The sequence below is a fragment of the Saimiri boliviensis genome, chromosome 3 (assembly GCF_048565385.1).
Source record: "Saimiri boliviensis isolate mSaiBol1 chromosome 3, mSaiBol1.pri, whole genome shotgun sequence".
In the NCBI taxonomy this organism is placed as follows: domain Eukaryota; kingdom Metazoa; phylum Chordata; class Mammalia; order Primates; family Cebidae; genus Saimiri; species Saimiri boliviensis.
In genome coordinates, this window is record NC_133451.1 from 6,919,241 (window position 1) to 6,946,845 (window position 27,605).

A 27,605-nucleotide genomic window follows, 5' to 3' on the forward strand; every position below is an offset into this window, starting at 1 on the left:
TTATTTTTGTCTTGCTTATTCCTATCCCAAAAAAGGATTTGAAGCTGTGTACTTATAGACAGATAAAAATACATTTTGAAAAGCAGACTAAACACACCTACACAAGCAATACCCTGGGCAAGTGAGACCTGACCTTGCTTCATGACCAGAGAAACATAAGGTGAAGCTGCAGTTGACTTCTGCACCAACACCCTTGGGGTGGATGCAGCCATGAGTTGTGTGTGAGCCATCACTGCCCAGCTCTGAGGCTCTCAGCATTGCAGCAAAGCCTGGCTTGGCGGAATCAGTCACGGGGCAACTGTGGAACTGCAAAGGGATGCTGTGCACAGACAGGGTTTTAATTTTCCTAGGGTCCCTCTCTGCACACTGTCTCATTGCTCAGATATGTTTCTTATCTCTGGCACTTCCATGAAGGCTCTTCTTGGCAAACTGAGCTCTGTAGACCCACTCTCCACCACTCACGCCGTGCTGAGCCCCTCCCAGCCTGTATTCTCCCATACTTCTTGGCTTCTGCCCAAGCTGTTTCCTCTGCCCAGAAAACTCCTGTTTATCTCCAAGACTGCTCAAATGTCATAATCTCCAGAACGTCTTTCTTTCACCCTCCTTCATTTCCTTCCTTCCTTCCTTTCACCCTTGCGAAATCATTTTTTGAGCCCTTACCATGTCTGGAGTCCCCGCCCCTGACTTTCCTCCACGCCAGCATCTGGCATGCTGCCAGCCGTCAAGGCTCATCTGCCACATCACTCTGCCTCTCTATTTTCTTCACACGGGCTTCACCTGCTCCCTCCTTCTCTCTGCAGGGCTTTTGCACAGGCTGCAGGCTCCTTCCCTGACACCCTGACACCGACACCTGCTATCCCCACCTCTGCTGTTACTCCTCCTGCACAGCAGCACCTGGGTGCATTTGTTTTGTGATTCCTATGTCACACTCTGTAACCTGAGGACAGCAAGCAGGACATCCCCCCTGTGTAGAGTGGAGCCTGCCACACAGCAGGTGCCCACCACCTTTTGTGGGAGGAACAAATGAAGACATCCCAGAGCAGCCCAATTTGTCTCCTCCTTCTCCAGTTGTTCTCAGCCTTCTTTTGGCCGTTGGCCCCTTTGGGAAGCTCCTGAAAGCTAGAAACCCTCTCTACACAATGTGCACAAATGCTTAATTACATAAAATCTCCATATCATTTCAAGGGTGTGAAGCACCCCAAATAAAGACAGCATTACCTATTAATTACAAGGTAAGATTCTTTTCTGAAGAGGAGCTGATGAATTGTATGATAAACATCTCATGATATAAGCCCACCACATGTGTTTAAAGTGGGTCTCCCAGTGACGTAAAGGCGTGTACCTGTGGATGGCTGCATGTAGAAGTCACTCTGGTTGCTATGTTCCCTTTAAGAACCAGTTTCCTTGATTTTGTCATTGCAGAAAGGAAGACGGCACAGAAGCAAACACAGCAAGCTAGAAAATCTTTACATCCTTCTCAACGGACCGACAGAGAAGAGGTGGCCCATCATGGTTTGCAATCCTTTCCAGAGAGCCAGATTATAAGCCAAGCAACCATCTTCCTATCTCAAGTCACTAATGGGGAATATTTTTACTTTGTATGATACCAAGCAGGGGACCCAAGAGATGGCTGTTGACCGTAAGAAGCCCACATTTATTGGCATGGGTGAGTGGCAGGAAGCCGGGTCTGGAGACCCAAGGACCCAAGGACCTGTCGGCTCTGCTTCTCCGACGCTGGGTCACTGTGCACAAATAACTCACCTTCTGCCAACATCCTCTTCTTCATCTGTTTGAGGGTCCTATGCCTACTTGACAGTTTTGACAACCAAGTGAGCTAATGGCTGGGAAAGTGCCTGAGCACCGTAAGAGTCTTCCCACACGTCGGGGGCCTTGCTGTGTTTGTGAAATGCCGCTCCTTCATCTTAGGTACTTCACTAACGGTTGTTCAGGAGCACACTATTGCCATAAGGATGCATGGATTTGCCATTCTGCATAGCTTCCATCCAAGATGGGTGATGAGGGGATGGTAGGATCAGGGTTTTAAAATATCATTGAAGTAGTTATTTTGCTATTACAGAACTCCTGCAGACGCTTGGGCTGAGATGAAGTTCTCAACTTGCACAAAAAGTTGCATGCATGTGAACTCTTTCCTAAGGAGAAGGAGCACGGATTTCATCTGATTTGCAAATATGACTGGTAGCCAAACACCCGAGTATCCAAGCACCCCTAGTCCAGGCAAAAAGGACTCTCTCAGGAAACCCAGAGACCGACTCTGCCTCCAACTTGCTGGTGACTTTAAGGCTGCCCCTTGGCCTCTATCCGCCTCAGCTCCTCATCTGTAAAATGGGTGTAGCACAGCCTTCCAGTTGCTGAGTTCCTACTGAGAGGCCGGCTCTGGCCAGGCAGGAAGCTTCCAGACCCAGCCTCCTTGCTTCCAGAGTAAGCGAAGAGCTCCTCTGCTCTCAAACATGTCACTGCAGGCAACTTGTGTCCAGGAGTTGCACCCAATTCACCACAGCACCCCAAAGTGCCCAGGTGTGACGCCTCATTTCAGCTCCTTTCGCTGGGCGGTTAAAGGGCATCACGGTCCCCAGGAGAGTCTGCTTCCTGTGACACCATTTCCCTGTAAACTGCAGGGCTGTGAGGCCCGCTTATACTGACAGCCAGGGGCCTGGCAGGGACCTGCGAAATCTCAGTACCTCCCAGGAAGATGTAGTGAAAAGCCAACTGCTGCACGGGGAAACCTCAGTGAGCCGCATGTTTTCCTGTCTCGGCTGCTGTGAGACAGAGAGTGATGGCCGGAAGTCAGGCCTGGTGGGCGGAGTTGGCCGTGGGTGTCTCAGATCTCCGCAGATGTGGGCCAGTGGTCAGTGCTGGGTGGGCAACAGTCAGGCCCCACATCACGTTACAGACCTTAGAGAATTTCCAGTCCACAGCGGGTACTGGCAGCCCTTGGGCCAGATTCGGCCCACAGATGTATCCCATTTGGCTTACATTTTATGTTTTTCTAATTGTGAATGCACTTTGTGCCAGTGAGCTGGATCCTTAAAAATAGTTAAGAAAGTATGTTTCTCTAAAACCCTAAAATGTATCTTCTTAACCATTTTTAAGTGTCAGTTCAGTGGCTCGGAGTGCATTCACACTGATGTGCAGCCAGCACCATCATCCATTTCCAGAACCTTCCAACTTGCACAACTGTAAACACTATATTCATGAAACACTCATTCCCCATTCCCCTGTCCCACGGCCGTGGGCACCCACCCTTCTACTTTCTGCCTCTGTGAATCTGACCACTCCAGGACCTCGCATGAGTGGAATCATACAGTCTTCGTCTTTTCATGACTGGTTTATTTCACTTAGCACAATGTTTTCGAGGTTCATGTGGCAGCATGTGTCAGAGTTTCCGTCCTTTTTAAGGCTGAATAATATTCCAGTGTGCAGATGGACCACATGTTATCATTCATGCATTGATGGACCTTTTGGTGGCTTCTACCTTTTTGGCTATTGTGAACATTACTCCTATGAACACAGGTGTACAAATATATTTCTATGTTGCATTTTTTAATATTGGAGTTAGCAAGTGGTATTCAAAAACCAAGAGATTTCATATACAAATCTGGGTTTCTGGCTTCTCTTAGAAACTCAGTGTATCTGACAGCATCAGGCCTCTATCTTCCTGGCCATAGTCAGAGGTGAATAAAGCCAGCTCGCTCCCTCCCCTACTGAGAGGCACCCCTGCCAGTGGACTACAGGGCCCCGACTCCTTTCCCTCCACTCACTGCAACACCTGCCTGGGTTCCACAGTCTGTGGCTTAGTGACACCTCATCCACTCAACACCCTCATGTTATGGATGAAAATGCAGAGGCTCAGGGAGGAAGGGTGGCTGGGGCCTGAGGTCTCACAGGCCAGAAAGCGATACAACAGCTGAAATGCAGGAAGGGCCTGCAGCTGGGCATTGTAAAGCCTTGATTCTACTTCCAGCTCTGCCACCTGCCTTTCCCTGGGACCTGGGACAAAGCCCTTCAACTTTCTGAACCTGAGTTTCCTCTTTGGAGGAAAATGGGAGAAATGGCACCTTCTCTTGCAGCCTCATGATGTACCGTGAAGACGGAAGGAGATGATGAGCAATCACCGTTGAATGAAGTTGAGATGGGAAGGGGTGTTACTAAAAGCACAGGCCATGTCAGGCCACCTAGCATCTGGGGGTCTGTTTCCTCATGCGTAAGACAGGAAAGGGGGTCACACCTTTCCCCACAGGGCTAGTCCTAGGATCAACTGAGGCAGAGAAGGAAAAGCATCCAGCAGAGGGCTTGGCACCCAGCAGATGCTTCACAAATGCTACTTTCTAATAAGTAAGGTCACATCCAAGGATTCCAACCCAGACAGAGGCGTAACATCATGGGAGTGACCGGCTTCAGGGTCTATTGGCCTGATTTCAAAACCGAAGCTGGACATTTTAGCCACTGAGGGCACTGGGCAGGTGAGCCCGTCTCTCTGATCTGCAAACTCTTTCATTGTTTAGTGGGGAAAATATCACTGTCCTTGACAGCACAGGGGGAAATGAGAAATGGAAGGTGCTCTGCACACAGTAGATGCTCAGTAAGGCTAATTCCTTTCTTTGCCTTTCCGAGCAAAAATTTGTTTTCTAGGTTTAAAAGATGGCATGTTTTCCAAATATTCTCCAAAAAAAAAAAAAAAAAAAAAAAAAAAAGGAACAAGGCCAAGTATGGTTTCCAGCTTCCCACTGAGGTTTGTCAGGCACCAGGTTTCATTCACTCATTCAAGGAACAAGCATTGATTGAGCACCGCTAAGCACAAGGCACCACATGAGGCCCTGGGGTTCTAGGAGAGAACAGAGTAGACCACCGTGCTGCCCTGGTGGGTGGGCTTCCACATGAGTCTGGTCAGTAGCTCCATGAGTACTCATTCAGTGCCTCTTCTGAGCTGACTTTCCAAAGGCCCTGGCTTTACCTGGAAGGCTCGTCTATTGCTGCCTGTGTGTTTCCTGCATATCTGGACACCACCCAGTTCTCTGCCAGTCCCAGAGAACATACCTGTCCAGGGGCCCAGACCTTTCGATACCATGGTCATCCTGCCCACCTGTGCTGCTTCTGCTATCCTCTCAGTCCTTTCCAGGGTCCCTGGCAAGACCAGCGAAGCACTCCTGGGGTGAACAGTCCACCCCATTGCACCCTGTGGGCCAGGTGTGGGCCCCAGAGATTCTTGCCTCTTAGTTTACCTTTAGGCTTTGAATGAAATGGGAATACGGATGGAAAGCCCTTTGTAAACTCTTAAGATTTACATGTTTACACAGGATCGGTGTTTTCTGACTTTCCCCTAGAGAGATGACAGAGACCATCAGATGTAGGAGAAAGAGGTTAGGGTTTAAGAGTGGAACAGCTAGGCTGCAACATGGGTTCTGCAACTTATTAGCTCCGAGACCAGAGGAAGTGACCTCCTCTCTTCAGTTTACTTGCTGGGCAAATGGAGGTAATAAAATACTCATCTTGGCACCTACTGTGCTCAGTAATGGAAAAACTGGATAGGAAGGCATCTTGCAGACGTACATGTTGTGCGTATACTTTACTCATGTCATTAATTTAATGCACATTTATTATACACCTACTGTGTGCCATCATGAACAAAGTGATCTGTCATATGACAATTTGGAAGAAAGTCCACAGGCTAAGGGAGAGAAGAAATGCTTGTCAGATGGTTGCACTGCACATTCATAGATTATGATTAGCAACAGCCAGCAAGTTGGCATGGCAACGTTTCCCCGTGAACTGCTAGGCACTGTTCTTAAAATAGGTATGTCGGAGGTGTGGCGGCAGCGGGGACACGCTGAGGCAGTGTGGCTTGATAGCTCTGCAGACCAAAGTGGGCTGTTTGCTTAGAGTGGCCCTGCCATTGCCCTTCCCAGGCAAGCCAGCAGGGCAGTGATTCAGGTGACAGATCCAGAAACATCCGTTGTTGGAGCTGGAGACGAACTTAGACTTCCTCTAGTGTGAGCCACCTTCTCCTCCCCATTTTACAGGTGAGGAAACTGATTCTCAGGGAGGTTAATGGACATCTGCAGTCCAGCAACAAAGCCACTTGGTTGCAGATGGGACTGAACCTGGTTCGGATGTCATCATGGAGTGTTCTCCAACTGTGCCACGGGCCGGCTCTTCTGAATCAGAATTTTAGGTCTTGGTCTGACACAATTAATTTTCTAGTGGACTACAATCTATATGGCATCACCTAGCAATAGGTATGCGTTGAAGGAATTCTTTCCTTTTGTGTGGAATTCATGCCTGCTTTTCACCCTGGGGAAGCCCTGAATCCCAGGGTATCTTGGAAACTCACCTACTTTCTGACTAGACTTATATGATTAAACTTTAAATCCACCCTTCCATAGCCTTCCTTACCTAGTTTCTCAGTGTGAAATCAAGCATCAGAGCTGATCAAAGGTTTATGAATTGCTTTGCAATAAGATTATTATATGACTTTAGTTACCCATCATTGCAGAAAACAGGCAACCCAAGTCCTTTCACAGATGAGTTCCTTTCTATTTGTTTTACTCAGCAATTTATTGAGTAAACTTTTATAAACTTGAGAGGGGTTTTTCACCTTCAGGCTGGTGAGCTGCTTTTAAGAAATTCACAGCTTCCCTTTGACTCCAGGGTTAAATTCCAGGTCTGAAATGTGAAACCTTTTGAGAACTCAGTCAACTTCTGAGAATAGGGTGCTAGACATTTCTGACATATTTTAGACACAACCTTTTTTTCTCTGTTGAGGCAGTGCCATGCGCTGGAAAGCGCTCTGGGTTGAGATTCCAGCGAGGCTAGGAGGGGCTGCAGTCCTGCCACTTACCCCTTCCAGGTCATTTGAAGGATATAAAGACTGCATTCTGCAGTGATGATTCTTCACCCCGGTTGCATGTTGGACTCACCTGCAGAGCTTTTTAAAAAACCGAGGCCTCTCTCTCTCCAGGCCACTTAAATCAGGTTGTCTTGGGTGGGGCCCTGGGCAGAGATCATTTTGAAAAGCTTCCCAGTGATTCTAATGGGCAACTGGGGGAGAACCATGGGAATACACTCACATAGTCTCTTTCAATTCTCCCATTCCCTGTGCTAATTAATTCTAAAATGCTACTGTGGGTTTCTTCTATGTTAGACTTCTATTTATTTTTGCTCCTAGCTAGGAAAGAAATGTGTCCTCAGAGTTGAAAGGATGAAACGTCTCATCTTTGGAGTATTTTCAGCCATGAGTTGGCTTTGCAACTCTACCCTCGGAGGACGTTTTAAACAGCTGATGGCTCTTATGGAAATGAAATGCATGATGTAATACTGCATTGAGCTCCACGTGGCAGATCCTGGAGCTGAGCTTTTGGTGACTGGTCATTGCAGAGTTCCATGAAAGTTCAGATCATATAATTGGGTGGTACAATAGACACACTCAGTGAATCTCTTGGGTGGTACAGTTGTTTGCATCCTAAACTCCAGAATACCCAAAAAGAGATATTCTATGATCGGTACATTTACCAGTTGGGTAAGCAGACATGAGTAGATTTGTCTTTGGCATGTGCACCAATGGCCAACTGCATTTCTACCTGGCTTTGAAATAAATTATTTGAAGTTCTCTGGTGCCTTAAGGTGGTGTAGAAGGAAAAGACCCCTGGAGTTTGTTAATGTATTTAGTCTTCTTCTCAGTGTTACTGGATTTTCTAAAAGCAGATCATTTGTACCTTGGACCTAAAACCGCTTTCAAGAACTCAGTAGACTTGGGATTGAAGGATTGGGTTTTCCCTTTCCCACATGAACTTCCCTAAATCCTACTCTGGCTTCAGAAAGCTCAGCTCCTACACAAGTCTGACTTTGGCATCCTTAGTGTAAATGTCATGTATTGAGTCATGGAAAGACTAATGGAAGAATTGATAGCTCAAAAATGAGTTGTCTTCCAGCTATGTGTGTGTGTGTGTGTGTGTGTGTGTGTGTGTGTGTATATATATATAATATATGTATATATATATATATATATATATATATATATATATACACACACACACATATATATATGTCTCTGAAAACACCAGCAGGCTGTGTCCAAGCATGGGCTGATGATTCCTTTATGTGATGGTAGAACAAGAGAAGACAGAAACAAATGAATGGGATTGTTAAAAACGGCTGAAAACTTGATATGAACTTTGAGTCCACATTATCTTTTTAAAGTGATACAGTATTTGTAAATAGGACATTGAAAGTGATGTGGTAAAGGAATGCCTATGCAGTGATGTTCTAACCATTAACTCTTTAGTGGACAAGGACAAGGTCTGCACTTCACAGATGTAGGAGAGTGAGTTATGGGCCCAGACACACGGCAGCTCTGCCACCAACGAACTGTGCAAGCTTGGACAAGGTACCTACCTCTCTCAGCCTCAAAGTCCTCCATGGAAATAGTGGGAAGGGGTGAGGATTAAACAAATAGCAAGTTTCTTTTATTTTTATTTTTATTTTTATTTTTATTTAGAGACGGAGTTTTGCTCTTGTTACCCAGGCTGGAGTGCAATGGCGCGATCTCAGCTCACTGCAACCTCTGCCTCCTGGGTTCAGGCAAATCTCCTGCCTCAGCCTCCTTAGTAGCTGGGATTACAGGCACGCACCACCATGCCCAGCTAATTTTTTGTATTTTTAGTAGAGACGGGGTTTCACCTTGTTGACCAGGATGGTCTCGATCTCTTGACCTCGTGATCCACCCGCCTCGGCCTCCCAAAGCAAGTTTCTTAAAGCACTCAGCGTGTAGGTGGCTGCTGGGAGCCTTCCCTCACCCCTCTGAAAATGGGTTCTGCACAGACACATTTTGGTGGGAGGCTGGGGGGCCAATCCCACCAACCTGAGTTGGGGGAATAAGATGATCCCTTCCGCAGTTCAGGTTTGCACAACCAGCTTTTGCAGGGAAGGCAGGGAAGAGGCGTGGGTGTTGGCAGAGCGATAAGCAAGGCTTGCAATTTCACTTTGGTAGAACCACTGTGGTCTCCTTAGTTCTTCCAGGTTGAATCCTGGGCAGAGATCACATGAAAGCTGAGACGCACAGGCATCAGTTTAGAGATTGCGTACTTTCCCGCTGAATCCCAAATGCACAATAACTCTACACCTTGTGGTTGCATGAATCTACGAGGTCTCCTATGCACCCTCATTAATAAACCCAAGGCTCAGAATGTTGTCAGGCCAAGTCCTGCCCCTCCCTGGAGTCAGCCACCTTGCTTCACATGGGAGTGGTCTAGTAACGCAACCCAAGCCTCCCCTCCGGAAGCTCTTCAGCAGGACCCTTCTCGGGTTCTGGGGCAGCGGTCTGTCCCCCGAGGCCTGCCTGCCGTGAAACCATCAGTCCGTGGAAACGTTCACTGGATTCCCGACCGGTAGTGGGTCGGGCTCAACCCTCCCTTTGGGTTTTCAGGATTTGTAATGATCGCTCCATTTGTGTAAAATAGGCCGGCATTTTCTCTTGTTACTGAGATGTATTTTTCTATGTTAGTTAAATGTATAATTTGTGTAATTTTGTACATTAAAATGTATGCTTTTTCACAATTAAAGGGTCTTTTTTCCCTTTTGAATGTTTTATTTATTGATGGTTTATTCCAAAGTGATGTCGACCCTGACATAACACAAAAAGGCAATGGATCTAGGACTCCCTTGATTTTTGGTGGGGAATAAATGATTTTCTTGGTACTCAAATCCACTTTGCACAAATAATGAAAAATTTTCCTTTATAATCCATTATATATCTGTAGCAATTTCCTATTGCTGCTTTGACAGATGACCATGAACTCATTGGCTTAGAACAACTCACATTCATTATCTCGTAGTTCCGAAAGTCAGAGTCCTGGGCTAAAATCTCAAGATGTCGGCAGGGCTGCCTTCCTTCTGGAAGTTCCAGGGCAGAAACTGTTTCCTTGCCTTTTCTTGCTCTTAGAGATGCCCGCACTCTTTGGCTTGTGGCCCCTTCCTTCCTCTTCAAATCTCTCTAACTCTGACCTCTGCTTCTACTCTCCAATCTCCCCTTCTCAGACTCCGATTCTTCTGCCTCTCTCTCACTCAAAAGGACTCTTGTGATGGATGATGTTGGCTCACCAGGTGATCCAGGATCATTTCCACATCTTAAGACCTTTAAGCTCAGCTACAGAGTCCCATTTGCCATGCGGAGTAACATGGGCACTCATTCTAGGGATTCAGGTGTGGGTACCTTCAAGCATCATTATTCTGTCCACCACAGCCCCATATGTACTGATTTGGAGGCCATAGAAAAACAGCAGACATTTAAAAATCAAATGAGCCTGGATTTGAACTGCATCTTTGCCACTAGCTGGCCACAGAACCAAACAGCTTATTTAACCTCTCTGAACATGTCTTCTCACATCTGAGAAGAGGACAGTAATCCATTGCTATATGCTATATACCCTTAATGATAAACTACAACGCCCTTTCCTTCACTTTTTGAAAACATTATTTTTGCAATGAATTCTTTTTTTTTTTTTTTTTGGGTTTGCCAAAACAAAATCCATCTCAGACCTGAGCTAGCCTCATGTCCTTACCCATCTGACTCGTCCCTTTCTGTTCTCTGCCATCACCCAGACAGAAGGCTTCATGTCTGACAGGATGAGCTCAAGGCTTGTCCTTCACCAAATGTCGTGGTGTAATTCACTTACAAGAACTCCTTCCCAGGACGACTGGGAGCAGTTGGAGGATGGGTTGGGGGATGGGGGAGGTCACAGCTGTCACCAGGATGGGGACAGTTTGCTCAGGCTTCCCCAGCTGCCTCTGTTGGTCCCTGGCAGACATTGCTCCTCTCTGTCTCCCTGCAAGCTGGAGGGTGCATTTCCGACCTTATACCCTGGGTTTGGTCTCCTGCCTCCCTTTATCTGTCGTGCTTGGGTTACTGACCTTGAGATGAGATGGTGTGGGAAAAACTCAGATGAACCTGAGTTGAAATCCCGGCTTAGTCACTTTCCAGTGGTAACTTAAGCAGTGGGCTTATGGTTTGCCATCCTCGGTACTCCAGCCTGAAGATGAAGGTGGCCTGGTCTGCCACATGGGGCTGCCGAGGGAGCTGGCAGAGCAGAACGTGATGCACAGAGATGAACTGTGGGTGCAAAGACCCTTATGCACAGTAGGCAGCTCCAGGAGTTCCAGGTCCCCTCCTCTGCAGGGGGAGAGAGGAGTCAGGGGAAGTGATATAAAGTCAGTGACACACAGTGGGTGCCCCAAAGCTGTGTTAGATGAATGTTGAATGATTAGTAGCCCAAGTCTGCATAGAAAACAGGATTCTAACTCAACCACCTAGACTCTTCTGCCTAAACCAGGTCCCTTTATCTCTCCTCTCCCAGTGGACCACCGCAGTCAGGCTCTTGGAGAGAGGGAAGAGTAGTTGTTTCAATGTGGGCTCTGGCACGAGACTACTCTGTTTACACCTCGAAGTCTCACTTGCCAGCTGTGACCCTGTACAGATTATTTATGTCTCCGAACCTCAGTGTTCTCATCTGTAAAATGAGATACTTCCAAGGTTGATGAGAGGCATAAAAGTGTTACTATCTGTTAGGTGCCTACAACGGACCAGGCACGTGGTAAACATTCTATACGCAGAAGCTACGAAGATCCTTTCCTGTTTCTGCATAAAGACAGCCCTTTCTCAGCTCCTTCCTGGTGTCACTCTCTTGTCTTGGCAACTGCCCAGTCCTTTCTCACAATGGAAAGGGTTTTCTTTAAAAGCAGTAAGATTTCCATCGCCACCAGTAAAGCCTGAGAGACTGTGTCCTCGAGCTGCTGAGAGCAGATTCGATCACGCAGGAGGAGGCCTGGCCTCCAAAGTTCTATCTAACTCCGATTCTTGAGTTTTCTGATATTTCTCTGGGTTATGTCACCCTAAACATTTGCTGGGTTTTAGAAGAAGTTTCCGTGTGGTCTTCAACATGAAGTGTTCTTGCCTGGAACAGGCTAGGACATAGTATTTCATAGGACAGAGAAAAATTTTCATTGAAAAATCGAAAACACTTGCAAGATAGCCTGGAGGCCTAGAGACCTCAAGAGGAATGTCTGTGGCAAATCTGCACAGCAGGCTCAGGGACACAAGGAGAGAGCAGCCAGCACGCGGCTGTGAAGGGTGGAGGCAGATGGAGGGTGCGTGGGGGACTTTCTGTTCTCGCAGTCAGCAGTCTTTTTCCCATTAGAGTGCACACTTGTTGAAGAGAGACTTAGAAATACTCGTCTGTGTACCCACACGAACCTCTCTCTCAAGCACAGAAAATGCCTGCTAAGTGGATGAGCCCATGCTCCAGGCCTGGCTGAGCCTCCTTGAGGTTGAGGCCCTGAGGGAGCCACCTCCTGTTTCCCCTTCCAAGAGGGGGCAGGTAACAATACCCACCCACTGCACAGACCCCTTGTTCCAGGGTAGAAAGACAGCATGTTCAGGGAGGTGTCAGCTGAGGCCATTGAACCAATGCCCCAGAATCCTCAGTCCATGGGGCCAGAGAGTCAGACAACAAGAACATGAATCCATCTGTCTGTCTGGCGTTCTTGGAGCTTGGCCACACTGTGGGAGCTCTGGCTTGCAGCTGGCAGGGCCGGGAGTTGAAGGGACAGCTTCCAGCATGGGAGGCTGTGGGTAAGGGACATTGCAAGAAGCATTGATGTTCCCCTCTGCAGTCCCCATCCAGTCCTGACTGCTTGTCTGGACTCGCCTGAGGTGGGGGTTGGCAGCTGGGATTTTGCCTCTCCAGAAAGTGCAGCTGGGACTGTAAGTTCTCCAGGGACTTGCAGGATCCTCTGCCTGATAATCTTGAGAAATAAGGGAAAGTGTCCATAGGAGGCAGGTGGTGCCTGGCCTATAAGAGAGCCCCAACAGAGCGACCCCCACATCAGAGGAATCCCAGAATGCCCAGAGCGCAAGCTCCAGGAGCAGCAAAAGCAGACTGTGCCCCTCGAATCGGGGGAGATCTGTCTGTCTGGTTGACTGCCAGCTGTGTGTGTGGTCATCTCTGTCTCTGTGCATCTTTCTCTGGAGAATTTTCATTTAAGCTTTTAACTCCCCTTATCCCTGCTGTGGACTAGTGTGTGGGCATCCTGTTGTCAGGTTACGATGCACGTGTGGATTCGCCTTGAGTTTGCCTTTGATATTGGTGTGTCGTGTGGTATCATTGGAGTGCACATGTATGTGTGTGTCACTGGTTCCCATGCAAAAATGTACTCCTCTTGCGTGTCTGTGGGACTATGCCTCCAGCATGTCCCTCTTGGCTGCGGCACCAACCTTCCTGGACCACCCCTGGGCCCACCATGCGGGTGCTTTTGTCTCCTCCTCCTCCTCTCTTTAGAAGGTCAGCTCCTGGAGGGCAGGCACTTGGTCTGTTTTGTCTATGGCACTGTTCCCAGCTTCTACAACAGTGCCAGGCACTAGCGGGCGCTCAGTAAAATAATGCCGAGGGAGTGTACGGTGTGTCCAATGCATGTGCCTCTCCAGTGTGCAGTTAATCTTGGTGTGTTGCTGTGTGTGAGTGGGGTTGTGAGACAATGAGGGTTTCTGGTGTGTGTGTAATGAACTCGGAATGTGCACAAGCATATGTGTGTGTATGTGTGTACATTGAGTGTGGTGTGCATGAGCCAGCCCCTGTGTATCTCGGGAGAGCGTGTGTAATTGACTCTCGTGTGCGTGTCACCATGTCTGTGTATCTCTCGTGTTTGGAGTAACTGGCGTGCAGGTACGAACCCGCGTGTGCCTCCGGAGCGTGTGGGCGTGCGGGTGTATGCACCCAGCTCCCGGCCCGCGCTCTCCTCGCGCCCTGCGCTCCGCCTGGGGGCGGGGAGTGGGGGTGCGGCGAGGGCACTGCGGTGCTGCGGTCCGCCCTCCGCGCTGCGGCTCCGGCGCGTCACAGTCCCTCCCCGCCCCAGCCGCGGTCCCCGCCTCCCGGTCCTTTGTAGCCGGCCGCGCAGTTAGCCCGCAGCCGCCCGGAGGCCCCGCCCCAACCCCGCCCCGGCGTGCGCCCCGCCCCGCCTCTCCCCTCCCCGGGCCGCAGTCGCGCCGGGGCCGCCGCGGGCCCGCACCGAGGCGCGGAGCGCGGCGCACGGCGGTGGCCAGGGCCGCGGGCGGGCGGGCGGGAGCGCGGCGGGTCGCCGGCCTTGGGCGGGTATGGCGGACCGGCGGCGCGCGTGGAACACGGAGGACGACCTGCCCGTGTACCTGGCGCGGCCGGGCAGCGCGGCGCAGACCCCGCGCCAGAAGTACGGCGGCATGTTCGCCGCGGTGGAAGGCGCCTACGAGAACAAGACCATCGACTTCGACGCCTACAGCGTGGGCCGCCGCGGCTCGGCGCGCACGCCGCGCTGCGCTGGCCGGCCCGACGCGGTCGGACTGCCGGGGCCGGGTGGCAGCGAGGACACGGCCAGCGACGTGAGCGAGCCCTCGGGCTCCGCGGTCAGCTCGCCCGGAGAGCGCGACGAGCGGCCCCCGGCGCTGCGCATCCGCTGCCCAGCGCCCCGCGACCTGCCCCTCGGCCGGGACAATGGCCAGGTACCCTCGGGGAGCGCGCGGGCCGGACGAGGGGGGCGGGGCCCAGGAGGACCCCCGGCGTGGGCCGCCCGAGGGCAGTGCCCGGGTCCTGGGTGTTGGGGCAGCGGCCGGCAGGCTGGGGAGAGCCACGGGGCGGCCCCTCCCCCACCTCATCATGAGAGAGGTCCCCAGAGCTGGTGCGTCTCGGTCAGGGCTGACCGGCGTGGTCCGTGAGACTCCGAAGGGATCTCCCGGGTCCACTCCCGGCTCTTCTTCTGCAGAAAGGGAGAGCAAGGTTCTGAGAGGGGAAGTAAGTTGGCTAAAGCCACCTCATGGTCGCTTAAAACGCCAGGGAACCTCTGGGATGAATCTAAACCAGGCTTCTCATTCTGTTTTGTGAAAAGAGCTGGAGCTCCGTTCCGCGTTGGTCCATTCATCCATCCACTCACTCGGTAGTAATTATAGCGCACCTACTGTGTGCCAGGCCCTGGGAGAGGTTCCGCGAGTCGCCTGCGGCCACACAGCCTCAAGCTGGAAGGAGCTTTATCCCGAGCGCTCCCCTCATGCTTGCTGTGGGGGAAGGATTTGGTGAAGGATTTAGGTCATCGGGCAGTTGGAGCCGTAAGCCCCTACCTAAGCGCCAACATATTCAAGGGGCACTTCTGAGCTCCACAGCACACACCAGCGTGCCTGCTTCACAGAGCAAGGTGGAGGTAGAGCTGGGATTTTGAATCGGGGTTTCTAGCCTTCCAGACCTGAGCATGGGGCCGGGAGGATCAGGGAAAGGGAACGCTAGAGCTTGGGCCCTGTGGATATTCTCCCTTGAGCTGGGGGTCACCAGGGAACTGGGAGAAGAAGGGTGGATGGATGGCATAGCCTTCGGATAGACCGAGAGCCAGGATCAGGTGCCGGAAAAACCGCAGTTGGAGCACCGAGGGCTGGGGAGCTTTCGGCTTGGCCCAGAACTGGATGCATGAGCACTGTTAGGTACCGGGCCCAGGGTAGGCGCTAGGTCCCTCGCTCAGCAACCTGGCCCCACCCTCCAGAAGTTCCCGGGCTAGGGTGAGCGACGGATTCATTGTGAGAATTAAATCAGTTAATGCCGGTAGGTAATGAGCATTCAATAAAAATTTGTTGTTGACTTTTACTACTGTCATCATTTTAATTAAATCTTCCCTTCTTAAATGCTGTGAGTGACCCAAAGTGAACCTGAAGGGAGGCAGAGCTTATCGGGGCAGATATCTGAGGGGGCTTTCTGGAGGAATAGGAGCAGGGAGCTGGTAGACGCGGTGGTGGGCCTTCTCGGACCCCATCCCTTCGAAGGCGGACTCTCTGTAGCTCCGGAGCTCTCCGTGGTCCTGAAGCCGGCGCCTCCCCGAGAGAGAGGTCCAACAGCAAGGTTGGTGGGGTGGCAGAAAGGGAGATGGTGCGAAAGTCCAGCCTCCTCTTGTCCACTGCCTTCCCTGGTGGTCCCACCTCTCTTGGGATCCAATCCACACTCCAGAGCCCTATGGGGAGGCTTCTGGGCCGCCGGCCGAGAAGCCGGACCAGCACCAGGGAACCCGGGTTTCCAACCAAGGCGCTTTGCTCTCTTGAGCCTCAGCTTCTCCATCTATCAGATGGGGGTGGCCGTCTTCTCCAGACCTTTCTCAAGGCGTGGTGGAGTACCAGGGAGGCAAAGGCGCTTTGTGCACGGCCCGTAGCTATCCCGAGGCCAGTTCTTTTGGAGCTGTGGTCAATGTCACCAACGCCAGCATCACCCCGGGACGCAGCCTGAGCTGTCCCCGCAGCTGCGCCTTAACGCTTGAGGGCGCTGGTCGCTTCACCTCTCCCGTTCGTCTCCCCTACTCCTTCCTCTTCTCCCTGTGGCCCCCGTCTGCCTTTCTCCGTGGCTTCTCAGGGACCGGACAAAAGGCTGCGCCTCTGGCACGCCCAGGGCTCCGAAAGCACTCGAGTTTCGCGACTATTGAGCTCAGGGGCTCGCGATCTCCACGGAGGGAGGGTTTTACTTTCTGGGAGCGGAACGGCGGTGAAGCTTGGGTTACAGCTGGCTCGGGTTCCGGTGCGGGCCTCACCGTTCCAGTGTTTTGCAACGGATGCCCCGGCCCTTCCCCCGCCCGCGAGGCTTCTCCCTGGGCTGCAGGAAGGTTTTCTGCGGCGCAGGCGCAACGATTGCAGCTGCCAGAGGCTGAGCGGCTGCGGCGCTTTGTACCCGCGAAATCTGCTTGGGAGCAGCGATCTGTTTGGCCAGTGGCAGGCGGATGCTCCTCCCCCTGATACGCACGTGGTCTTGTCCCTTGCTCTGGAGCTTTTCTGCTCAGATCTCCAGATTGACCCCAGGGAACGCCCTGGTACGTGGAACCTAGGACTTAATAACTACAAGGAAAGGAACGTAGGAACTGGGGAGGGACAGTGTCCCCACGTTTCTGGTCATTGACAAGGATTTTAGGCCGGACTGAGAGCCACAGATGCATGAATACCTGGAGGGAAATGAGTTGTAGACAGTGTGGAGGAACCTGGCTTCTCCATGCTGCTCTGCTGCAGCTAATATGTTTTGCACCTGGAGTACATCATTGTACCCTGTAAGCCTCAATTTCCTGTCTGTAAAATGGGAAAATTATGCCTCGTGTTCCTGGGATACTGAGCTGGCTTCTCTGTGAAGCTAAAACCTCACCTCTGTTTTAAGGCCAAGGCGTCTCTGGCCTCCCGCCCTCGATTAGGGGCCTGGCCTCTAGGGTGGTGTGGGTCAGGACCCCAGGCCCCAAACAGGGTGCTGGGGGGCTGTACCAAGCCTAGGCCACACTCACTCTGGATGGCAACTTGAAAGCGGAAAAGATGAGTCGTTTCGTAGGACCCGTGAGGTTGGATTTCGCATGGAGAAAATGAACAGCGAAGTGGTGGATAAGGTTGGTGTTTTGCTCTGCCTGGTGACTTGGGGCACGTGTTCAGTGCTGTGGGGGCTTGCTGGGGCTCCCCCTTTCCCTCCATCTTCTGTCTTTTCCCCTCTACTGTAATGAACCTTGTCAAGCTGTGACTTAGCTTCCTGCCCACCTCCCTCTGGAGCAACATCTGGATCATGGACTCTGGGGCTGGTGTCCACCCTGCCAGGAGGCAAGAACACCTTAGTTCTCCTGACTCCCAGCTTGTCCCCACGTTTGTGGAGACCTTGGTGCCAGTGGCCCAGCCCTCCAAGCACCTGCTGTCTTGGAGGCAATTCTGTGGGGTTACCTGGTGGCGCCAGTGCCAGGCTGCTGTGTGGAAAGGGAGCTGCTGTCAGAGTAGAACAGGTCAGCATTAATTAAGGCTGCACCCTCCTGTTCTACCGTTCACTCTGCCAGTCAGGAAGACTCCTCCTTAGAGGCCCCCAGGGAGGGCTGGTTCAATGCTAGGTTGGAATGGGTGGCAGGGAGACACTTCGTGGTGGGTAAGGCACTGGAGATGGGTCTAGGGGAGTGGGCAGCCTTTTGTCTGGGGTAGACTATTCAGGGAGAGGGTAAGGCGTGAATAAAGGCTTCTGGATGGAAAAAGTGCTTGGTGCATTCAGGGAGAGGCACTCTGTAAGGACAAACGGAGGCTATGGAAGGAGAGGCAGGAGAGCAGAGGTCATTGGGCGCGATCCCGGAGGGCCTAGAACGTTCCTAGCAGCTCGGGCCCCCGGCCCACATTTCCCCCCACCACGCCCCCGCAGATAGGCTTCCAGATGCGCGGCCGCACACCTGTGGCGCCGCCCGCGGGCCCTGACCGCGCCTCCGGAGGCCGTCTTTTCCTTTTAAAGGAGCCCTGAAAACCAGACTCTCCGGATCGCGAGAGCGACGCCCGGGCCCGCGGAGGGCGTGTGCGCGGGGCGGGGGTCGGCGGGTGGGGGGCGGGGGCGGAGTGGGGGATCGGAAGGGAAGCGCTTCCTGGTTCGAGCCGAGAGGGGCGAATCCGGCTCCGCTCCGCGCCGCCGGGAGGAGCTGTCTGTCTGCAGCCCCCTCCTCCCGCCCTCGCCTTTCCCTCCTCCTCCCGCCCTCCTCGCCGAGCCGGGCGGTGCTGGCAGCCGGAGCGGCGGGCGGGCCGAGCAGCCGGGGCAGCCGCGCGTGGGCAGCCGCGGGCGCCGAGCCTCCGTCCCTCTCTCCGTCCCTCCCGGGCCTTTGTCAGCGCGCCCGCGGGGAGCGGGGCCGCGAGCGCCGGACAGAGCCAGACAGCCCCGCAGGTCAGCGGCCGGGCCGAGGGCGCCAGAAGGGGCCATGTCGTACCAGGGCAAGAAGAGCATCCCGCACATCACGGTAAGCGGCCCCCGCCCCCGCCGCCCCGCGCCTGCCTTTGTGGGCTGGGGGTGGGCGTCGGCAGGGTCCAGATCTGCTGGGGGCCGGCGGGGGCGGCCCCGGAGGCCTCCTGCGTTGCCGCGGGTGGGGCGGGGCCGGTCTCCGCATTTCAGCACCCTCCCCCAGTCTCTGGGGACAATGGGGGTTGGGGAGCCCCGCACGGCGGGGCGGGGCTGAAGCCTGGAGTCCCTCTCCCCGCGGGCTTGCCGCCCCCTCCCCCCACGGGATGTGCCAGAGGATGGCGTGGACAGGGAGGATGCGGAGCCGAACAAAAGAGGGAGGGGCGGGGGTCCGAACCCCTCCCCGCAGGCCTCGCGCGGCGGTGGGGAGGGCCCGCGCTGGGCCCCCGCATCGTCCGACCAGTGCAGCCCAAGGCCGGGTACCTCCCCCGCCAGAGGAGGGAAAAAGATCAACCAGCGCTTCCCGCTCCCCGCCCTTACTGATGGAGTGGAAGTCCAGACCTAGGGACAGCGCCATGATGGAAGCTCGGCCCACCCCACCCCGCAGCTAAAAATAACCTAATGGGGCGACGCTGGCGGGTGCGGCCCGGGAAGGGTTAACGCTGCCGACACTGGGCCACGAGAGGGTGGGGATGGTGGTGGAGGCTGAGCGGCGGGGCTGCGTCCCTGGGTGTGGCCGGAAACAAAGGAACCCCCGTCTTTACGCTTTGTCTCGGGGTGGGGAGCTGAGGGCGCAGCGGTCAGGAGCTGGGCCTCAGCCCCGGTTCCTGTCTGGCATCAGCTTGGAGCCCGACCGTTCCTGAGGGATGTGAACCACAGGTGCCCATGTTTGCAGGAGCTTCCCGGTGCCAGGAGGCGGGATTCTGGGCATGGTGGAATCCTCCGGAGTGACTCCTGAGGTTTGACGACTGGAGACCCAGCCTGCTCATTTATGCAAAATTCAGACTCCTGCACAGTCGCAGGACACTTGCCAGAGGGCGGCCTGGGGTAGGCGGAGGGCCGCCTGGGGTAGGCGGAGGACTGACACTTTCCTCACCTACCAGTGGTCTGCCCTGTATGTGGCAACCTGTTTCTTTGAATCCTGGCAGCAAGTCTTTGCGGAAGGCATTGCCCACCTAAAGCACCCTGAGGCTGGAGCATGGGCTAAGGGCCTTCCTTAGAGGAAGGTCAGGAGAGAACCCAGCCCCCGCCCCCCCACACACACCCTGCCTCCCCTGCACTGTCCTGCATCCACCCCAACTCTGGGCTGAGTCTCGAGTTAGAACATACCTCCTAGGTCCAGCCTTAGCTCTTGCCAGCAGGCCTCTACACACTCTCCCATCCAGAGGGTGTGTACCACCTCTTCTCGTCCCTCAGCTCTGCCCTCTGAGATGCCGAGGTGTAACTGGCCTATTCGTAAACACTGTAGTTGGCCAAGAATCACTAGAAGACATATGGTTACTTCCTCCTGGACAATGTGAGAAGGAGGCAGGTGAGATTTGAGCAAGTCCCTGCCTTGAGACCCTCTAATCCTGCCTCCCAAGGGAACTGAGGCAGATGATGGGAGTAGAGGTGATGCAGTGACTCAGGATTCGGGAGCTCTGGGTTTGAGGCTGTGTGCCCACAGCAGGTCTCTGCTGCTCTCAGGACCCCGGTCTCCAAGGTGGAAACTTCATAGGATGGTCCAAAGGCAGGTCTGTGGGATGCCACCCCCGAAGGTGTACAGTCCCAGCCTGCTAAGCTGAAGTGGTCCCCGGGGCCTGCAGGCTGACACCCTCTGAAGTGGAGGTGCCTAGGCTTCTGCAGCCGATGGAGCTGGGTGTCTGATGCCTCTCTGAACCTCAGTGCTCTGCTGTACATTGTGGGCCCTTTCACAGGACTCTTGAACATCCCAGGCAACCCTGCCAGAGCGTTTAGTGTGTGCTAGGCCGTGATAAGGGCTTCAGATCTGCTGACAGGATTTGCTGCTTTAGCTCTCCATGCGAAACAGTCAACTTGTGTGTAAAGAGAAAACAAACAGTTGGTTCCTGCTGCCTCTTAAAGGTGGTTTCGACGAGGATGGGAAAGAGAAAGGCTGAAAATTATGCTTAGTTCCTGGGAAAGAGGACCTTGATGAGAACCATTTATGTTCATTTGGCCCACATTACCCAGAAGTGTTTGTGGTTTTAAACAAATCAAAGCCTTCAACAAATCAGAGAGGATCAACTTGCATGGGCCTTTCATCTTCCTGAGGACTGTTTGCTGTGTTGTGACAGGAACCAGATCCCTGCCTTAAATGCCGTGAAACAAATGGGTGAGCACTGTGGCTTTCTAAATGGCTGCACTTTAACCTGTTGCCTAGCAGTCATTTGACAAGTTAATGCAAACCCATTGGCTGTTAACGGGTTTGCTGTGCCAAGCACCGTGCTGGGTGCCAGGGAGAGTGGGAAGGAGATGAATGGGTTTGCCCCTGGCCCTTCCAGAGCTTAGCCAAGGCTGACATTTCAGCCTGAAATGGTAGTGAATTGTTAAGGGTGTCATACAGAGGGGTGGAGGAGACCCCAGCAGGGACACTCATCCTGGTTCTAGGGGAAGCAGAGGGGACAAGAGGAAGACATAGTTCTTCATGGGGTCTATGGGGCCCCAGAGGCAAAGGAGTTGGCATGCTGGAGAAACTGAAGGAAAGACGACATTGAGAGAGCCTACCCTCCTTCCAAGGGCAACCTCTGCACAGTTAGATCAAATCATGAAGGCGGTCGAGATGTTTCTGACAGCCATGGCGTGTGGCCTGTGGAGAGACCTGGGGGCTTGGAAAGAAGTGTGGTTCATCAAAAGAAGTGCTGGGGTAGTAAGCATAGCTCTCAGCTTTATCCCCGGCTCCCCATCTGCTTGTTGCTGGGTCGTCCTGTGCCCCTCTGAGCCTCAGCTGTCTCATCCGCACAGTGGGGATAAGGGTATAGCTTTGCCAATGAGTTCAGACATTGGAGAGGAAGGAACTAGAGTCGGGGAGGCGAAGGGGCATCGCAGGCAGGGGGCGCAGCATGGGCAAAGGCAAGGAGGCTGATTTAGGAAAACGTTCTGCTCATGTTGGCAGTCATGGTGGTGTCTGCCTCTGTTTTCCATCTCAGCCTTTTTCTGAGGTAATATAGTATCTGTTTAAAGATGGGAGAGCAAAAAAGCAGAAACACTTAGCTCCTGCCCTCAGGGACTGTTTGAAATATTTATAAAGCTCTCTTTCATGCATGGCTTTTTTTTTTTTTTAATGAATGGCACATTTGGGGATTAACTTAGCTGAATCGGCTTCTTGTGCCCACTGCGGTGAGTAGAGCATCCTGGGTGTGGCTCTGAGCAAACAAAGGCACATGGCTTCCTGGCCTGAAGAAGCTATTGGCTCTGAATACAGCCACCGAAGGGGGACGCCTGCTCAGTTGTGAGAGGAGTAAAGCGTGTCCACCATGATGGTCAGAGTATTGCTAAAAATAAAGCTTTGTGAGTACCAATTACATGTGGTTTTGCTCTAGTCCAAGCATTCAGCACAACTGCCATTATCTCTTGCTTAGTTCCGTGCATGGTACTGTCAGAAAGGCAGCCTAGGTAGATCACCGCCCTTCCCCAAAGAGTAAACTGAGGCTCAGAGAGATTCAGGGGCTTGTAAAGTTTCTTTCATTTGCCAGTGGAGGGGAAGGAGAGCTTACATTCGAGCGGGGAGGATGGATGGGCTGGTCTGTGTGCTAGGAAAATCACTGTGTGTGTGTAGCTGTGTGTGTGTCAGTGCATGTCTGTATGTAAATGTAAGTGTATGTCTTTGGTGTGTGAACACGTTTGTGTGTGTTTGGGTGTGTGTGTTTGATCAAACAGTGAAGATGATCAAGGAAGGAAGCTCAAGTACAAATCACATCAGGCTGAATTGCTTACTGTAATGTGCAAGTACGCAAAGAATGTGTGAGGCCTGTTATGCTTTTTCCCAAAGGTGACATTGAGCCTATCTGTAGATACCCAATTTGTTCCCTGCCTTTTTACACAAAGGATTTGAGGTGTCTACGGTGATTTGTCATGCATGTGGTAAAATCAGATGGAAGTCGAATGGCAGGACTGAGGAACAAGGAAGGACAGAATGAATGTGCCAGTGATAGGAGACTCGAGTGGCCGTGATTAGTCATCCAGTACTGACTCTGAGCATCTGTCATCCAGGGCAGAGAAGCAAACACCCTGCATGATGTCAAGGTCATGATCAGAGAGGGAGAAGTGGACCATTCTTAGCAAAACATTATTTTGTTTAAATCAAATTCTTTAAAATGTCTTAGAGGGGACACAAAAGTCAAAGTGACATAACTCTGCCACTTTAACCCTGAACGTCCGTTTCTTCTAATGAACATGGCCAAGACTGAGTACATGGAGCACACACAATACAACATACATGAGTGTGCATGGCACATAGCAAATGTCTAACAGGTCGTAGCTCCATTCTCAAAACTCAGGCTGTGTCTTTGAGGAAATGAAGATTCAGAACAGTTGTTTCATGCAAGTGAAACAACTTAAGAAAGGCTAAAGGGCCCCTGTAATCCCAGCACTTTGGGAGGCCAAAGTGGGCAGATCACTTGAGGTCAGGAGTTTGAGACCAGCATGGCCAACGTGGTGAAACCCTGTCTCTACTAAAAATACAAAAATTAACTGGGCATGGTGACGCACACCTGTGATCTCAGCTACTCGAGAGGCTGAGGCAGGAGAATCACTTGAACCTGGGAAGCAGAGGATGCAGTGAGGCAAGATCACACCACTGCACTCCAGCCTGGGTGACAGAACAAGACTGTGTCAAAAAAAAAAAAGGAAAGAAAAGAAAGAAAGGCTGAAAGATAAACTGGAGAACAGGGCACAGGTGTCAGAGGAATTCAGAGAAGAGAGGACTCAGCGCTGACAGAAGCAACAAGAGGTGGCTTCTTGGGCTTTGGAGGATGACATCAGCCAGGTGGTGAGGAACTTGATTGGTGGAGGGAAGGGAAGGGCATGCAAGGTGGGTGGAATATGTCACAGAGCTGAATCAGAGGAAGCAGAACTGGAAATACATGTGAAGGGGTGGGGCTTTGGGGGGATCCTATAAAGCTTTAGAAATCAGGCTGAATGCACCCAAGGGGATGCAAAGAACACGTGGGTCCTAAATGTGTCTTAGATATGAATGAGTTATTTTACGTTGAGCAAGTCACTTTCTCTCCCTGGGCCTCAGATTCCTTTTGATAGGGAGAGTTGGATTCGATAATTCACTTCCAAGTTCTAGGCCACTCTGATCTTCTGTGATTAATACAAAGGCACTGGGAGTTCTTGAGGTAGGAGCCTGTTAGGATGAAAGCAGCTTGTAGGAATGTGGATTCTGAAGTCAGACTCTCTGGCTTTGAATCCTGGCTGTTTTACTTACTAGCTGTGTAATTGGGGCAAGTCACTTATTCTTTCTATGCGTCCATTTTTTCTATACAAAATTTATGTTTGGAAATAGGAATGATAAGAATATTTCCTAAGATTTTTTCCCCATAGGATTAAATGACTTAATACATGTAAGATGCTTAAAATAGTACCTGCACATAGTAAATACAATGTGGGTTAGCTGTTATTACCATGGGATGGTGTATTAGCTTTGTCCCATAGCACACAGCCCCAAGGTCTCAACAATATACACTTATTTTTTGCGCAGTCTACGTGAGTGCTGTGGGTTGGCTGAAACTTTCCCCATTTACTGGTGGGTAGTGAGTCTGCCCTGTGTATATCTTCACTTTCAGACCCAAGCTGAAGGAGAAGAAAAGCATAAGAGATGAGCAGTAACCTGAAATATCTTTAACAACTTCTACTCAAATATAGCATATATTTCACATCTGCTGATAGTGTGTTTGCCAAAGCAAGTTGTATAATCAAGCTCTAAATCAGTGGGAGAGAAGCACAAAGTCAGTCTTTCTGGAGGAGATGTGAGGATTGAATGTGAAAGTTCTAACATGTAAAGGATGCTAATACCTGTGGAAGCTAATGATGAGGTGGTCAGGAAGCACAGGGATTGGGTTTGGAAGAAAAATCTCAGCATTGGTTCTTAGGTTGAATTGGATTTGGGAACAAGCTTCAAATTGAGGTGTCTCAGTGGACAGTTAGGAATAGATTGGAATGAGGGTGAGAGGCAAGGGACAGAGATAGATACTGGGGGACCATGTACAAAAGGCATTGATAGAAGACAGAAAAATCCGAGATATTTCAGCAACCAGTGGTTCTCAGCCTCTGTGCTGTGAGCACAGTGGTGTAAGGAAAAAATTCTCTGCAGGTGTGCTTCTAAATTTCGATCAGCATTTAAAATTTATGTTTGCTACAGTTAAGTCTACAAATTACTGTAGCATCTCTCAGGTGGAGCCCTGAGTATTCACAAGCAGAGAGATGTTGAATAGAGTCTAATTCGCTTTAAGAAAAAGTCAGCTCTTGCTATGGAAGGGGAACACCAGAGCACCAGAGAACTTTGCCCTGAGAGCATGTAAAAGAACATGGTCCGGGCAGTGGACAGCGCCATGGTGCTGAAGAATAACAGCGCAATCAAAGCTATTGCCACAGCCACACTGTAGTGGGAGGGCATGGTGATGGTTGTAGACTAACTTGGTGTTGTTTTAGGTCTTTGAATCCCTCAAGAATGTTGCAAAATTTTACATGATTTGAAAGTATGTCTTGAATACAGTAAGGTTGAGAACCATTGCCCTAGAGAGCTGTAATGACCAAATCATAGCTTTGCTCTGAGAAGAAACAACTCTGAATTGGTGTTGGTAGTTTGGGAAGTGGAGGGGGATCTTGGATGGTTCATAGAGAAGTCGGTCTAGAAAACAAGAGCAAGCAGCTGAAAGAAAGACAGCAGTGTCTGTGGACATATGAGGTTGTGGTTCCCCCACTCCTTCCCTGGGCCTGTGCCCCAGGCATCTAGAACATTCTCCTGGACCTAGCACACCATCTCTGGCCTTCTGCCTTTGTATCAGCTGCGTCCATTCTCTATAGATGATGATCCCTTCTCCTGGGCTGGGGAAGGTGAGCACTTCAATTTCAGCAACTTTGGCTTGTTGCTTATGTCTGTCTGCTTCACTTGACTATGGATACTTGGAAGCCTGGGAAATGGTCGGATTCTCCTCAGCAGTCCCTCAAGAATACTGGGGATTCACAGTGGGGATGCCTCATTGTGTGAGTGAGTGAATGAGGCCAAGGTTGTGGACTTCCTTGCTGAATGGGGTTTCAGCCATAACTGCATTTAGTCTTCCTTAACGGGGTCCAATCTGTGGATTTAACATGGAGGTAGTTACTATGCAGAAGGAGATGAAGGTGGCATGAGGAGTTTTGGAGCTCAAAGAGAAGAGAAGGTGTGGGGGCCTCTGAAGTGGTGCTTTGACAATGGGGGGAGGGCAGATCTGGTTTAGCAATGAGCTTCACTGCATGTTCCATGAAATAGGAAGCTTTTGCAGCACATACTTTTTACACAGAAGTGGGATCATCGCAGTGTACATCTTCTCCTCTCCCCAAGGCCTTGGCTGAATGACCTGGTGTTGGAACTTCGTCAATTCCATGGGAATACTCCTTGGATCTGATGCAGAATTGCATCAAGCAAAAAGGTGGCTATTTGAGGAAATTTTGTACCTGCCCCGAAATTACGTTGCTGTGTATTTTTTTTTAAATCCTGTCATATCCTTAGGGCTTAAGGGCTAATAAAATTTCAGCAAATGTTTGATTTCTGTAACCTCAAAGTTGAATGGAACCTTTTAAATTATGTAAAACTTTCTGTAGTACAATTAAGGAGGAAGGAAAAAGTGTGTGTCCATTGCTTCTCCTCTGCCTCCATCATTCTCCCCTCAGTGTAGCAATTCCCAATATGCTCTCCTTGCATACCTCCAATGACAGGGAGATCACCACTTTACATGGCAGCCTGCTTTACTCTTGTACAGCTCTCTTGTTGTAAAGCTCTTCTTTATGTAGAGTGGGACTCTTCCTCGTGCTGTAGTTCTCAGAGTCTTCCCAAGTTTCTTCTTCCACACTGCTATTCCTGGAGGCACTGGAAGATGCCTCTCCATTATTTAGGACCTTCTGTTTTCCAAAACCACTCCAGTTCTTCCTCATCTAGCACGATTTCCTCAGTGTTAGGTCTTCCTTTATTTTCTTTCATTTTCCTTTCCTTTCTTCTCATTTTTTGGGCTATATTTTATTTCTGAAAATGCAGAATAAAAAGGCATCCAAAATACAACTTTAATTATTGGGCACCTCTTAAACTGGTTTAAAGGCTTTCTAAGGTCATCAGCTCCTCTGAGAAGCTGATAAAAGCAATCGAAGCGTTTTCCTGCTTCCTCAGCTGCATGAGCGTTTGGCATAGAATGTTAGAGCATTTGGCATCGAATGCTAGACTCCGTAGGCCAGTGTTCAGTGTATTGGGTGCTTTTACATATTATCTCAAGTAATCTTGTGTGGTAGGTATTTTGATGGGTTCCATTTATAGACGAGGAAACTGAAGCCAACAGAGATTAAGTATCTTGCCAAAGATCACCCCGCTAAGAAGCTGTGAGTGAGTAAGCTGCCATCTCTGGTGCCAAGGATTTCAGTCTCATGGGGGAAATAAGATGTATTAAAATGAGCTGGAAAATGAATGTCATGAACAAATGCTGACCAGAGATGCAAGCTTCATGTTGTGGGAACTCCATTTGACCTTGCGGTCCCGGATTCAAGACACTGCACGTGACCGAGGATTTGGAAATCAACGAGCAGAGCAGATGTGGCCAGAGATCCATGCTGCAGGGAGGCCATAGATGAAGGCACAGGGTGTGAAGGTGCATTTTAGGGTGGCAGAGTGAGTGTAGTGTGCTTCGATAGGTG

The 27,605-nt window shown here is 51.1% G+C and overlaps 2 protein-coding genes across 7 annotated transcripts in view; both read left to right on the forward strand.

Moving 5' to 3' along the window:
* Window positions 1–9,575, forward strand: part of C3H4orf50 (chromosome 3 C4orf50 homolog) — a 122,191-nt gene extending 112,616 nt beyond the window's left edge. For all 4 annotated transcript variants that reach the window (XM_074395869.1, XM_039468364.2, XM_074395870.1 and 1 more), the window contains one exon: window positions 1,423–9,575. The gene's annotated coding sequence lies outside the window, so the exon portion shown is untranslated. The remainder of the gene's footprint in view (window positions 1–1,422) is intronic.
* A 4,466-nt stretch (window positions 9,576–14,041) lies between these two features.
* CRMP1 (collapsin response mediator protein 1) overlaps window positions 14,042–27,605 on the forward strand; it is a 79,352-nt gene continuing 65,788 nt past the window's right edge. The window contains exon 1 of one of the 3 annotated variants that reach the window (XM_003934660.4): window positions 14,042–14,539. In XM_003934660.4, the coding sequence (XP_003934709.2) occupies window positions 14,159–14,539 (381 nt within the window). In that variant the 5' untranslated portion in view covers window positions 14,042–14,158. Of the gene's footprint in view, window positions 14,540–16,824; window positions 17,425–18,411; window positions 18,787–27,605 lie in introns of those variants that run through there. The other 2 variants (XM_003934659.4, XM_003934658.4) reach the window with 2 other exon arrangements.